General features: G+C 36.0%; 1 protein-coding gene across 8 annotated transcripts in view; it reads right to left on the reverse strand.

Moving 5' to 3' along the window:
• The window catches only part of LOC124947262 (serine-rich adhesin for platelets), a 42490-nt gene that overhangs the window by 10959 nt on the left and 16171 nt on the right, over positions 1-15360 (reverse strand). For 5 of the 8 annotated variants that reach the window (XM_047489184.1, XM_047489230.1, XM_047489247.1 and 2 more), the window contains 6 exons: positions 11669-11876; positions 11442-11547; positions 10022-10913; positions 9496-9929; positions 8963-9072; positions 1023-1148 (listed from right to left, as the gene is read on the reverse strand). In XM_047489184.1, the coding sequence (XP_047345140.1) occupies positions 1023-1148; positions 8963-9072; positions 9496-9929; positions 10022-10913; positions 11442-11547; positions 11669-11876 (1876 nt within the window). Of the gene's footprint in view, positions 1-1022; positions 1149-8962; positions 9073-9495; positions 9930-10021; positions 10914-11441; positions 11548-11668; positions 11877-11961; positions 12052-15360 lie in introns of those variants that run through there. The other 3 variants (XM_047489203.1, XM_047489193.1, XM_047489221.1) reach the window with 3 other exon arrangements.

The following is a 15360-nucleotide window of genomic DNA, read 5'->3' on the forward strand; positions in this document are numbered from 1 at the left end:
TTTTCCTTTTCCTGAGAAAATTACGGGAAAATTTATAGGACGACATATAGACTGTAGATTCTATTAAAAAATGGAAGATAAAGATTAGTAATATAATGCATGAATATTACCCAAATTTTAGAATCAGATTCAAAGAGATAGATAACCAGAGATTAAAAATATAAATATAATATTTTTTTAGAAAAATTTATTGCCGTTATTCTTACCCTTAATGTACTTGGGTCGCCTATTAATTTTCCTAAACGTCTTAAATTTTACAAAATATTTCAAATTTTTTAAAATATCAAATATTCCTAAATGATTTTTAAAATTCTTTTGTTATGTTAATATTGGCAACGATAAAATACTAACAACGTATGGTTCGAAATAGTTTTCATCCTTGTTAAATAATATGTTTAAAATCCTCGTTAAATAATACATTTAAAATGTCCCATTTAAATATTCGTGTTACAGACTGTCACAAACGAATACTAACACGAATTTAATTCTAAATTCAACGTTTATCGTGATTACATCTTCACCCAAAATGTTCCTCGATATAATTTTACAAGCTTCCTTTAAATATCTTCAGGCCATAACAGAATACTTTCCAAATTTCATATGAAAGTCCAATTATGAGAACTGTCATTAACATGCAATCGAAAGAACACCGTTAATGATGTCTACCATTTGTCTTACAAACGAACACGTACAAATGGTTGCATAAACTCAGGCGTGAGCTAAGTAAAGGGAAGCCGCTTTGATCGTGTTGGGTCTCCAACCGGAAGTACGCAGAGTTGCCCTCAGCCTTGTGTCTCTGCGCTTCATCGACGAACACGACGTATATAAACTCGTCGTAAATTTATCAGCTTGATTTATCAACCATCTCTCTCTCACTCACTCTCTCTCTCTCTCTCTCTCTCTCTCTCTCTCTCTCTCTCTCTCTCTCTCTCTCTCTCTCTCTCTCTCTCTCACTTTCTCTCTTTCATTCCCTTTTTCTCATACGCACACGTCCCTGTTGTTCTCCTCTGCCTCACACTTACCAAGATTGATTGTCGCCACGGAAGAACAATTTTTCTTTTCTTGAAAACTATTGACGCGGCCCTGTTGACCACCACGACCGTTTGCCACAATTCTCCTTGGTGAACTTCCCGACGTCGGTGATCTCTCTGTAAAGGCAAACGTGAAATAAGATATCTCGTTTTGATCGCTCAACTTTGTAAATTGTAAGCGACGAGAAATGCATTAAACTGAAAAAGGTTAATCCTTTATAACTTAAGTTTTGTTAGGTTTAAAAAAGTTAAATAATTTAACATTTTTGATATAGTTAAATTATATTAAACATTTAACAAATATTAAATAACTATAATTCGAATATTAACAATTTTGTGGCGAAAGAAAAATGAAATAAGACTTACGAAATAAACATATGTTTAAATGTAACAATATTGAGAGTTGAGAAAAAAATAAAAAAAAATAAACAAGAAAAACAAGAAAAAGAGAAAAAATGAAATTGATGCGATCATCAAGGATCATATCATAATTTCCTTAATATTTCTCAAAAAAGGAGGAAACTCGAAATCCGATATCTAATGATTGAACGATCGTGAAACTTATCGACCTGGAACATCCTATCGGTCTCCAATGATTAACACTTTTTCGCGCATCATCGGATCTTGTCCTCGACGAGCCGATACGACAAGCAGAGCAAAGTTTACATCGATCCGTATGTCGATTACGTTGCTAACAAGAAAAGGAAAAGGTTTATAATATATGTATGTATACCAGCAACCAGTGGTCGGCGTACCTTCTAAACGAGTACATATAACGGGTCGTCGTTAGAGGTTCACATATTTTCGCGACACAAAACTTCTTATAGCAACTTATATTTCGTTTGCTTCTTTAATATATCACGAGCAAAGTTAACGTAATCGAAATATATCGAAATATAATAAACGATTTAACTAAATTACATCACGATGATGTATATATATATATATATATATATATATATATATAAAATATAAATATATTATATGACGTGTGAAAGAAGAGAAGTATTTAAAAAAAATTGATTCTTCTCTCGTTTGTCCAAAGTTATTAGAAACTTGATATAAAGGCGAATAACTGCGATAAAAAAATGAAAGAGCTATGTCAGAGAAATAACGTATGTATGTAAATACATAAATAGATATGTTATATGACATGTGAAAAAAGTAAGAGGCTAGAGTTTTCTAAAAATTCTCCTCTCGTTTGTTCAAAGTCACTAGAAAGTTGATTTAAGAACGAACTATGACGATAGAAAAAGAGCTATGATAATGTATGTACATACATAGTTACATATATGTATAGATACATTAAGGACGTATTAGAAGTCTAGTGTTTTAGAAGTAGTTCATTGCTTTTTTATTTGTTTAAAGTCACTAGAAAGTCGATTAAAAAGCATACCATCACAATAAAAAAAAAAGAAAGAAAAGAATAATACAGACGATGCGCGACCAGATTCACACTTGACGGAAAAAGAAAGAAAAAGTCATGCGAGCGTAGTTCCATTATGTCAGGCTAATAAAATTCTTTAGGAGGAGACGACTATGGCAGGAAGGCTGCTGTTGGGGAACGAATGAACGAATGAACGGGACACACTTGAGCGACGTTCTCACGACATTATTTTGCTACTGGTCTTATATATCGTACATCATGATCTTTCACCATTTTATGACTTGATCTCGTGGGATAACAATTGATCCTTGAAGACAATAACGCATATTTCAAGAACTCTTGCTTGTTTTCTCTATACTTTTTTTTTTCATTTCGACTTATTCTACTTTTTGCCTGCCATCGACATCAATGAATCAATCGAACGAAGATAAAAAGCGTGACGCCTAATTCACTTTCGTCGTTTTATAACCAAAGTAATTCGTTGTATTATTCAAACGATTTTTTTTTTTTTTTTTCTAAGAAAAATCTCTATTAGAAATATATTATTATTATATTATATCTCGATATTATCGTATTGTATATCGAGTTATTTGATTTCTTGTCTATCATCAATAAAGATGAATCGATAGAACGAAGAAAAAACATGACGCCTAATTAAATTTTATTGTGTTGTAATGAAAGTAATTTGCTGCATCATTCGAACGATTTTTTTCTAATAAATCTCTATTAGAAATATATCTTATTATTTTTGAATGAAATCGAGCATATGTTAATTTGTACTCTCTCTATGCTCCTTGCGCCATCTATTTTCCAATCATCCCGATTTAACTGAATCAAGAGGGAAGAGAATGGAAGAGAAACTCGGTCATTCAGTAGAAGTGGGATAACTTTGATTCTCCCTAAAATACTTTGATCTCTGGAGAAATCACTCAACCTATCATCCAATTCTATGAATATTCGTGCAATGTAGTTAAATCGTTATGGATATCGAAACTTTCTATGTTAAACGGAGCACGAAGGATCACGTGTGAGGATGTAAAAAGATCTCAAATTTTTGTTGAAAACAATAAACAAGTTTCTATCTATATTTTCCTGCCCTTCGAATCTCTAATATCTAGTAGTTCTTTATTTGCAACTTCGTAGATTATTTTAGCCACGTGAAATCTTTCAACTCTAATAAAATTAAGCAACAGAAAAAAAGGAAAAGTAAATATTTTGCAAATTGCACATACAACGATTTTACAGTCGTTTAATTAAAATAACATCGTTATTTCGTTAACATTAAGAAAAATATACAAAAGGTAATTCACGTGATATTTAATTAAGAGATTATATGAACTACCAATTTAACCTACTTGCGAATTCTTTTAATCGGAGAAGTAGAAATTTAATTAAAAGATGAAAATTAGAGAAAGGTGAAGACCGTAAGCTTTTCTACCTCGCTTAAAGCTGCCTAATCTCATCTTCGTCGAATCCCTCACGAAATCCGTCCGAAGTGATGGCCTGCCCTTCGATCCTTGCTGTCCCATCTTGAAGGCACGCTTTTTCCCTTCACTGATACTCCATCGCAAGGAAAGCGATCTGCGATAGAAACTTTCACCTGATCCTCTCTCGAAGGTTGAATTCAAGGATCGCTTGGGTATCGATCGAACTTGGGATCGCGAATATTTTCGATCGAATGCACGATCTTGCCCGCATTTTTCTTTTATTTGTAACTTTAAACGAAACAACAAGCAATCCTTATCTTTTTATTTAATATTTCTGTTTTATCCAAATGGTATCCAATATATAAGTCGATTTTAATCCATTTTATTCGATTTATAACTTTAAATGAAATAACAAATAATTTTATTCTTCAATACTTTTGTTCTTTACGAAAAGAATAGTTTTCCAATTTGTAAATCGATTTCTATCCATATTATCGATGAAAACGAATTTATTCCATCTCTTTTGATGTTTCAGACTTAAAGTTTTTTTCAACATTAAATAAAGAAAAAAAACGCAAAGTTATTAGCACGGATCGATATCACATATAAACAAGTACACAAGCACACACGCACAGTAATGATTAGAGTAAACACATTCTGTTTTGCCAGATTTCTCAAGATAAATAACTCCAAAGCGTTCGTTCTTTCACTGAACGGATTCGTCGCGCGTCCACCCGTCGTCGTAGGTTTAACATCTGATTCTGTTGCGTAAGTAGGTAAGATCGGAGTGTTCCAACGATGATTGGTAGTGGTGGTGTCAGCGGTGGTGGCGCAGGACCGCTGCTCGTCGGCCTTGGAAACGCACGTGGTCGTCGGTTCTTTGCTACTCAGTGCACTTGCCCGTTCTGCCGGTTGATAGAATGAGAGAAGGAAAGAGAGAGAGAGAGAGAGAGAGAGAAAAAGAAAGAGAGAGAAAGAGAGAGAGAGAGAGAGAGAGAGAGAGAGAGACAGACAGAGTGGAGTGAGACAAGTGAGATGAGAACAAACGTGCTCCGTTGAAGGAACGTGCCGCACGTACGTAGAGTAAGTAAGAAGGTAGAAGACAAGGAAAGGCAATGCCGGAAATAAACCAAGAGTGCCGTTGACCTGCGAGTGCTCCTCTTTGAGTACGACTATTTGAAACGTACGAAAAGTCCTACAATTTCAAAGTTTCTTCTTCGATTGTTCGATATACCTCTCTTTTCTTTTGTACTTGTCTCTAACTCGACAATAATCTTTACGGGATGAAATTTTGCCCCCAGGACAAAGTTCCTAAGGAAATCTATTCTTTAGATCTTAAACGAATCCATCTCAAAGAGCATGAAGATTTGATCTCTTCTATCTCTGCTAGCTCATATCTTTTTCCGTCTCTCTGTCTCTCTTATTGAAATCAACGATAATTCTTCCTTTTCTTTTCCACTCATTGTCACTCTTGTTATCGTCGTCGTTGAACCTTGAACTTTAGAACAAGCATTCCTTCTGAAGACTTTTCTTCGTGTGCTATTACAGGAAAGGAACTCTCTATAGTATGCATTTCACGTTCGGCTCGTCGAAGGTTCCGTTGGTTGCTTCTTGATGATGATACTCAACTAATGTACTTGTTCATCTTCTTTGACCAATTTGATCTCACTTCTACGACGAAAGAAATTTCTAGCGTAATAAATACATTTCTTCATTTAAGGAAAGGAATTACGAAGATCATTCAAACTTTCCATACGTAGAGTCGATCGTAGTTATTCCTTATCATCGCTTCATTTCATCAAATTTGGAAAAAACTTTAAGAATGTTTAGATGATTTAGTAATTTAAATGATTCGAGCAACACCAAGCTCGAATTCTGAACCACGTTTTCTTTCCAACACCGTGACGTTTTCGATGGCATTTTAAAAACGTAAAGGAGAACTGTTTGCCAAAGAAAACTCTCTTCTATTAACACCGAAAGTCCCTCGAGCGTGCCACGACTCTCTTCTTTCCTTTCTCGCAACGAAGAGCGCAGCCTCCAAATCGATTTCAGCGAATTTCTTGAGAACAGCGCCGACGATCACGTAGTCGTTGAAAGTCCAAATCAAAGCGAATCAGAATTTATTATATTGTACGAACGTGTAGTAAACGAATGTCGGTGATATACCTCAATCGAAATAAAACGAGAAAAAAGATGACGAAGAAGAATAGGAACGAGGTCACGACGACGTGCTAACGAACAGTCTCTTTCGAACGCAGCCGCGACTTGATCTGAACCCTCTCAATTACCACCTTAAGAAAGACGAGAGAGAGAGAGAGAGAGAGAAAGAGAGAGAGAGAGAGAGAGAGAGAGAGAGAGAGAGAGAGAACGTTCTAATCTCGATTTTAACTACAACGACATGATATGACAAACACAAAAAAACACGGTTAAACAACACGTTCTTCTCCTTGTCGGTTGATATCTCTTTTCTTGTCTCAAACGTTTTAATCAAACTTCGAGCATCTTCGATATACCCGAATGAGAAAGATTAGAGAGAAAGAATCAGGAGGAAAGGGGGAGATGGAAGGTGAACGAAAAAAGAGGATAGGAGCTCCGGAAGTGTAAAAGAGAGAGAGAGGAGAGAGAGGAGGGAGAAAAAGAGACAGTAGAAGCACATATATGCAACGTCCGAGCGTGCACGATGCTCGCCGAGTACTGCCGACTGGATGCTGTCTCAGCCTCCTCCATACGGTGGAACGGCTTCGATGGAAAGCAAACTATCCAATGGCGCCGGAAGAGGGGCGCCCGTCTTTACCTTTCCTCCTTCAACACCCTCAGCACCAACCTTCGTGGCCGAGTTTCGCGAGAGACGCGCCACCAGTCATCGGGTCGATAGAAAACCACCCTCTAGTGCAAACGACGCACATGCTCGACGAGCAAAAATACAGATTCGCCCTCTCTTCTGACGTAAGTACGTACGTTCCTTATACTGGCCGCCGCCCTAAAGAAATCAGAGGTCAAGGGTCTAACCGTTTCGAACGTACGTATCTACGTTGATTTCGTATCGATGTCGGGGGAGAATTTTATCTTGGAAAGGGATCGTCTGGTAGACGATGGAAATTTTTTTTTTCTCCGATTAACCTTTTCACGTACATATACATGTACATATATAAACTAGCGTCTGAGAACTCAGACGTTAATTTTTTTTGTGTACTTTCAGTACTTCCTTCATATATTTCTTTCATAAAAGAATAGAATCTAAATGTCTATTTTATTACTAAATTCCAACATTATTAAAAGTAACACATTATAAATAATAATCTTTTTGTATATAAGAATAAAACTTGTTAAAGTTATATATGTGAGAAGATTTAGTTAGATTAACGGCAAGTAATAAAAACGAATGAAATTCTTAGATCGGAGGAGGACGAAGTTCAAGGACACGACGTATGGATAAAAAGTTAAGATAATAGAAATAGTTAGTTAATATTATGAAATTTTTTAGTCGTTCCTAAAGAACAATTGCTCTTAATGGAGAACAGTGTTTAAGGAATAAAATAGCAAGAATTAGTATTGTTGGCATCGAACAAACTGGAAAGGGTAAGTTTTAATCTCCTCTTTTATTCCCTCATTTTACCTACGTCATTCCACGCCCTTTTTCTTTCACGGTTTCAACCGCAATGCGGCATTGATGGACCATACGCCGAAATTATCGTCATAAACAGACATGGCCGTCGGCAACGATGAGTACGCGTATTGATGCCTTTATCGTTCTTTGTCGCGAAAACGTACGCGATGAGGGAACAATATGTGACATGCGCAAAAGGCTCCCTCGAATTATGACTCTTTTGTATCGACGACATAATCGAGCCTTTGTTACTAACTTGCTCTCTATGAGTGTCCAAAAATGTTAATATTTATATTCAATAATTTTTAAATGATCTTCCAAATATATCTATAATATATTTCTCAGTATGTTAATTTCAAATGAATTTTAAAACCGTAAAACTAGCAACACACACGAATACTTTTAAGAAAATAAATATCCATTAATAAGTTAATAACTGACATTAGAGACGGTAATAAAAGACAGTCACGGATAACAACGGGAACGGTAAACATATTAATGATATTAGTTCTTTGCTGTTTAGAGCGTATATATAAATGGTACGATGTTATTACAGTCGGTACAGATAATAAAAATTTATGACGTTAGATTATATAATTGTGTATATCAAAACGCGTTATTACGTTTATTCATTTCGAAAAATGACATAAGAATAAATAAAATACAATTTCGATCACTTAGATCTCGATATTAGAAACAGTAGATGATTGTAAGGTTACTTTTCATTGTATTTTATTCAACCAGCAGACGTTCGTTCTTCAAGCCTTTCTATCCCGTGTTTCATAGCCCGGTTTTCATTCTCCACTATGTGGATGCCTGCGATAGGAACACATAAGCTAACAACCGGCCGACATAACTCTCGTCGCTTCTCTTCGATCCTTCCAAGAACGCGTAAACGTACGTCACGGATGTAGCACGTTTTACGAGCGGCACGAAATAGCCTCTCGCATCTTTACACAGTATCTTCGATCATTAATATGTTGCGATGGAATTATTAGTTCATAATAATGGACGGTAATGATAAACGGTAATTACAATGCTATAAAAATCTTTTAATTTGTTGGATCACTTTCGATGAATCCGAATTGTAATTTTACTGTCTTTTGCAATGCTACATGGAAGTAAGAAGAAACGTTGTTTTGATTTAAAACGACTTCCACTCATCATATCAACAACACATTAAATCTTTTCGGGATGTTGCATTACGATTATCATCATCATAGTATCGCTCATATATGTCTAACGCGATTTAAATATCGCAACTGAAATATCCTCTTAGCACGAATTCCAGGAACTCATCAGAGAGATTTTCCTCTGCACGTCTAAGTTTTCCATTACGAGCGAAACGGCGCCGCGCCATAAGTTTATTCCCGTAAATAGGATTTGCTAGGTATGAACGAGTCGTTGTAGTAGGAAAACCAGCATTGTCGGTGACGAGAAAAAGCGAGGGAAGGAAAAAGACCGATGAATTCAATTTCAGAGTAAAGCGAATGAAAGTTAATTTACTTACTACGAGCTTCTTTACTGGGGGCACTGCTGAGATCACTCATGGAACTACGAACCGAGCTTCTAGCTGTCTCTTGTATAGGTGACTTTACTGTTTGTCTTCCACGCGTTCTTCTATAAATTAAATTAGAATTATTCAGTATCAAAACCATTTTCACATTCACTTTTATATAAAAGCGTTTTCATTAATATATTTACCGGCAAGCGTATTTTGATAAATGTTTTACCAACGTAATTTAGATTAGAAAAGAATAATAGAACACTGAATTAAATTATAGTATCAAATACCATCAAAATATAATACATAACATATTTATTTGCTTGTCCTAATTGTACCGGCCTAACTTGTACCTTGACCTAACTGTATCGGCGTAAACGAAAAAAAAAATCGTATAAAGAAAAGCTAAATGACGATCATCAGTAATCAACATGACGGTGAGTGTATAAAGGTACAATAACATCGAAATGTAAATTGAGTTAGAAGTAGAATATCAATTATGTATTATATTAAATATATTAATAAAAATCCTTTTGTACCTTTTATTATCCTTGCTATTGTTATTATCCACATCAGCAACTTTTTGTAACGCTGTTTCAGGAGACGTTGATTGTGTTAAACCTTGTAACACCCTGGATTTAACTTCCTTTCTTAAGGATCTCGTTCTTTGTTCATTTTTACCAGCCTCGATCTTACTCATCACCGCATCCCATCGACTTCCTTTCCTTTGAGATCGCTGAGACCGTCTAGCTTCTTTCTCCGCCTCATCTTTTGGACCGGACTCGATCATCGCTTTAATTTTCGAAACGACGTTTCTCTTGGGCATTTTGTATTTCTTCAAAGAATTCGATTCTGTTTTATTCGAAGATTTTATTCTAGGTATATCATTTGCTCTATTAACTTCGATCACCGTAATTTCAGCAGTTTGTAATACCGTTTCCGCTTCATTTGATACATCCAAAGTGGTCAAAACCTAAAAGAAATAGATTTTGAAAGTCATTAACTTTGCAAATATGTATCTATGTGTTATATTGAACTTAATGACTTAGACGGAAAAAGGCTTACCCTTGGACTCATTTGTACGAAATCTAAAAACACATGAGTAGCCTCTGGTTTAACGGGAGACGGTTGACTTCTCTGTGAAACTTCGGTATCAACAGTATCCGGTGTATGATCCTCGTTTTCATCTAACGCCTCTCCAGGAACGTGACGTTCGTCCTGTTTTTTATCAAGATCCGAATAAATACCACTGGAGTCCATTTCTTCGCCAGTGAAACTGGGACATCGTCGTCCTCCAGGAGCACAAAACAGAGTCCCATCAATCACTTGTGCTTTTCTATCACCACGTACAATTTCCTCATGAGCATCGGCATCACTTTCGGTAAAGAAATCCGAATCAGTCATAGGATCTTGTCTACAAGGAGCTGGTAAATTTGGTGGTGGAGCAACGGAGGGTGGATCGGCCCCACGACTAGCTGGCCTTGAATTTTCACCGTCGCCCTGGTAGCCAGCTTCTAAACTGGTAATGCTAGTTACCGACGTAACAAAGCTTACCGGGACTACAGATCCTCTCGCAGGTTCAGCAGGTTTTGGATCCAGTGGAAGTTCTTCTGGTGAAGGTGTACGCTCGCTCGAACCTTCTTCTGTCGGTTCAGCATCAACCGATGGTCTTGAGGCTGAAGCTCGAGTCAAAGCAACTCTTGAACCTCCGGAACCAGTAAGATTCTCGCAGGATGGTGTCCTGGAGCATTCTAGCGCGACCGTAAAGTCGGTCATCTGGTCAGGCGTCAATATACCAAGACTCTCGTCGTGTTCAAAAGAGTTTTGCTTGTTTAGCATCAAATAGTGCGATGGTGTACCGGATGTGTTGTCATTATAGGAACTCAAGTTGACATCTCTGAGACAGCTGTCGCCGACGTCCTCGATCCTGTTCAACGTGCCAGTGGTTTCGAGCAAGCTGAATCAGAGTAAAAACGTGATGTATTTGAAAGGTGATTATGAAACTAGTAAGAGCCTACGATTTTGTTCATTTGTGAAATGATTTGCTTCGTTTTCGTTCATTTTTCATATTCCCGTTCGTTCAACGGTAATAACAGGCGTTAATCAAGGAGCGAGACGAATGATAAACGAACAAGAAAAGTATTCAAAGTCTAATTTTAGAAATGAAAATGCACATTTATCGTAGGTATTTAAAGTAGCTACATAGTAATTTAAAAGAGACAACTCTTATAAAACATGTTAATTCAACGTGGATTATTTAAGAAGCGGTGTTTATGAAATTGTCTTCGAGTTAAAAAAAAAAGAAACCTACAATAAGATAATTTTCATACGTCATCACTTTAAAAATCCTTCTTAGAAAGAGATTACACACAATTCTGATATAAATTATATCCTCGAAACAATTTTAAGAGAATCTAGCTTTTCTTCTACGTCAATGAACACGATAAGTCTATCGAGGAAACCAACTGATGACTTTGCTTCGTACCTAAAGAAGTTGCTCTTTTCTTCGCTCAAATAGACCAACTGTTGCACATCATTTTCTTCGATGTCCCACACAGGAGATATCGCGAAAATTGTGTTCCCTGTATTCCCTAAAACGAAGAAAAAACGAAATTTAAAAAACGATTCGTTTCAGCTTGGAAAAAAAAGAAAAAGAACACGTATTCTTATACGTCTTATCAGTAAAAAAGTTACATAACTTCAAGCGATTACCTGTAGACAAAGGAGTCGAAGTAGCCCGTGTAGAACACTTTGGAATAGGTGTTGAAATATCGTCTTCCGCGTTCACCGATTGCAAACAACTAAGGACAAGCGATCGACGACGACCAGTACCGATTTTTGTTCCTCCTAAAACTCTTCCTTTGGGAAAAAACGATGGTCGAGCCGCTCGTGGCAACGGTATGCGGCTTTCTCCTACGTTCTGTAACCAGATAAAGATTTATGTTAGTAATAGATATGCAATTTAACGAGTTTTTGCTAACCATAACCTTATCACGCATAATTACTTTGCCGACATTCTTTATCGAAAAGAGCCAGTCATTTATAAAACTGACCTTCTGCAGATAAACAACATTTGTCATGGATTAATGATTGTATCGTTCTTCTTTTGTAACCTACAATTAAGTAGCAGCTATCTTGTATCAATATGATACTATAATAGAAAATTTATTATCAAATTTATGTACTTTATTTCTCTTAAATATATAGCAGTTTTAATTGCCGTGGTTGTTAATACGTCAGACTTTTATTTGGATATTTGATTTATTTACTGGAATGAATGAATTAGAACTTTTTCATGAGAATATGTATGTTGTGTGTGTGTAAATTATCTGAAAATAATAACATTATTAGTTAAGTGAAATAACAGAGCCAACCTATTTTCAAAATGATATAAAACAAATAGCGTTATTGAAACAGCGGCGATGGAATACTTGTTTTTCATCAAATAACATTGTATATATAATATCCCAAAGGTAAATAACCTTCAAAACCTTAAAAAATTCTAAAATTTTGTCATGTTTTTCAAGGGCAATTGTAACAGTTTGACCCGAAGATCATCAGCATGCCGAGTCCGTTGCCCTTGGCCCATCTCCAAATAAAACCCTCGGTGCTGAGGTGAATCAGAAGTGTCTCCAACACTTGGTTAATTTAATTTTAGTTCTCGTCAAAGATGTTTCCCACTCCACCTTCTCGAAGCATTACTTTTGTCTCTGTACTATTTCGTTCCCTCTTCCCCAACTTGCTCTCTTTCTTTCTTTCTTTCTTTCCTTCTTTCTTTCTTTCCTGCGTAAGAACAAGCGTAACTTGTTTCTTCCTCATCCTCTAGCTCCACGTTCACATATAAAACATACATAATTGATGTTGTCAAAACGAAGAGATATTCCAAACAATTTATCAACTACTAAGTACGTAACATAATCTATAAATTTCACAATTTCCTCGAACTAACAACGAAATATTCCAAACAGTTCCAACATTTATGATCAACTTAATCGCCAGCATGAATCAAGAAATTTGCTTGGATCAAACTGATGTTGGCTATTTAATTCAACTTGTTGTAATTATCATCTAGACGAGAGAGAGAGAGAGAGAGAGAGAGAGAGAGAGAGAGAGAGAGAGAAAGAGAGAGAGGAAGGGAGAGAGAGAGAGAAAGGCAAAGAGAAAGAAAGAGACTTATGATCCAGTCGTTTACGATCGACTTAAATAGATAACGTGATTAATCGAGATAGTACCCGAGGATAAATCGTTCGCATCGCGACTTATTCGATCGTAGCGTAGCATCTTCGTAATGCAACCGGATACACAAGAAGAAAAACATAGATAAATAGAGAGAAAGAGAAAGAGAAAGAGAGAGAGAGAGAGAGAGAGAAAAAGATAAAGAGAGATATAGGATTAGAATAGGAAGATAGAAAGAGAAGATATGTTAGAGCAGTACTAATAATAGTGTTACCGATGCTCTGCCTGAAGCGAAGAGAACCGGGTAGATACGAAGAGTTGGAGGAGAGTGCGTTCACCGACGACGACCCTGTTGGACGGCGCTAGAGCTGAGAACTGGGTTAGCTAACACAGCTATGCCTCGGTTCGAAACCCCCTTAGCACGCGAATCTCACCCACTCTTGTAATATTATATCTACATGTTTCTCTTTGCCTAAACATGTATTTGCGATGCCAACGTTTTTTCAATAACGGTATCTAATCTTTTCTAACACATCCGCCATTTTGGTACCATCTTTTCCTCGTTTTATACAATACGAACAAAAACGACGATGTGAAAAGTACTTGTAAACTTCTCATAAATATAGAATGTACTCATTGTGAATATTCATAACAGAGTTGAACTCAATAATGACAGGGTTCTATTGAATCTTTTCTTGTAAATGCTTCCAACAATTTGAGGTCGTTCGCTGTAACCATACAATGTGTTAAGTAATTTTTATTTTCGTCACATCAAAAAACATAATTTATGTTATTTAGGAAACCTGTTCGGCTTTGGGTATACCATTTTTATAACTCTCATATGTTTAATCGACCTAAATTCGTTAGATTGAACAAAGTAAAGATCATCATACATATTTAAGAAATTTAGTATTGTTAAAGTACGAAATTGTTCATTATTATTTAAATGCATGTGTAACATCGTAAAAAAGATATTCTCAACGATGATCGTCGTATTCCTTGGTAGTTCTCGTCGATGCGTTTACCACCACACCGTGGAGTAACTCGAATTACATCGTTTTTCTTCTTGCTCACGTACTTGCTAGCACGAGTTATGCCGAGCCATTAAATATACCGTGTGACGTATCTAGCCACAGTTCTGCGTATGACCTTGAGAACTTTCCCATCGCGTTAATAGTACGATTCCTCTATGAATTTTTATTATTCTTCTAAATGTCGATCGCGCATCTAAACAGTTTTTTTTTTCGACGACGATATCAATCGATCGGTCTATTCAAAATGTCATGGTCACAAAAATTGTGATTGTATAGGTGTATACATTTTTTTTAATTGATTTTATATCTCTTCTTCTTCATCGTTGTCGTCATTCTCGTCTTCGTCTTTGTCGTCGTCTAAAGGAAGGAAAACGTGAGCGGAATAAAGAGGCATTGCGAGCAAAGGCCAGGCCAGGCGTGTAAGTTTATTTCATTAGACCTCAATTCGTACCAATTCGAACCGCCCACCTAGTCGCTGTATCTTCTTCGTAAGAGACAATAAAACTGCGATGTTACCCCTTTGCATTACTCCTCCTCCTTTGTCGGTCTACATCTGAATAATTTCTTCTTAATATGAGCTCTTTTCTTTTCTTATCAACTGAACTAGTTATCATTGAATTCTATGGATAACGTATGTTCATATTCGCAATAAATAATATGTTCATTAATCCCTTTCCTCTTTATATCCCCAACAGCATTATTATAAATACATATTATTACATCGATAAATTTAATAACATTGATTGCAATCCCTTATTAATTAAAACTTATGCATATGATCTTCTTGAAAGTTAGTTTAAGTGAGAATTTTGTATTGATATCTACAAGTTTTTGTAAGAAAAAATTAAATTGTATTATTGCCCGTATATAAAATAAGTAATTATTTTATTCCAAGAATTAACCAGCAGCTTCTTTATTATTCTTGATAGATCACTTTTTCAAACAATGAATTAATAAATAATGATTTAATGTATCGACTGACCGCATTAGAGATCGATCTTCGATCTTATTATATATTATATGTTATATACTTAGTTTCACGACATAACGGAATCTTGGATCGATCAATGAATTCAAGAAAGAAAACATCGTGAATATTCCAATCGCTTCTGTGTTAAACTCCTGATTCTCGATAACACAGCCTTGCTTATGGCACAGTAAAAAAAAATCGTATACATCGTCACCTTGGTTGAC

The sequence above is a fragment of the Vespa velutina genome, chromosome 1 (assembly GCF_912470025.1).
Source record: "Vespa velutina chromosome 1, iVesVel2.1, whole genome shotgun sequence".
Classification (NCBI taxonomy): Eukaryota; Metazoa; Arthropoda; class Insecta; order Hymenoptera; family Vespidae; genus Vespa; species Vespa velutina.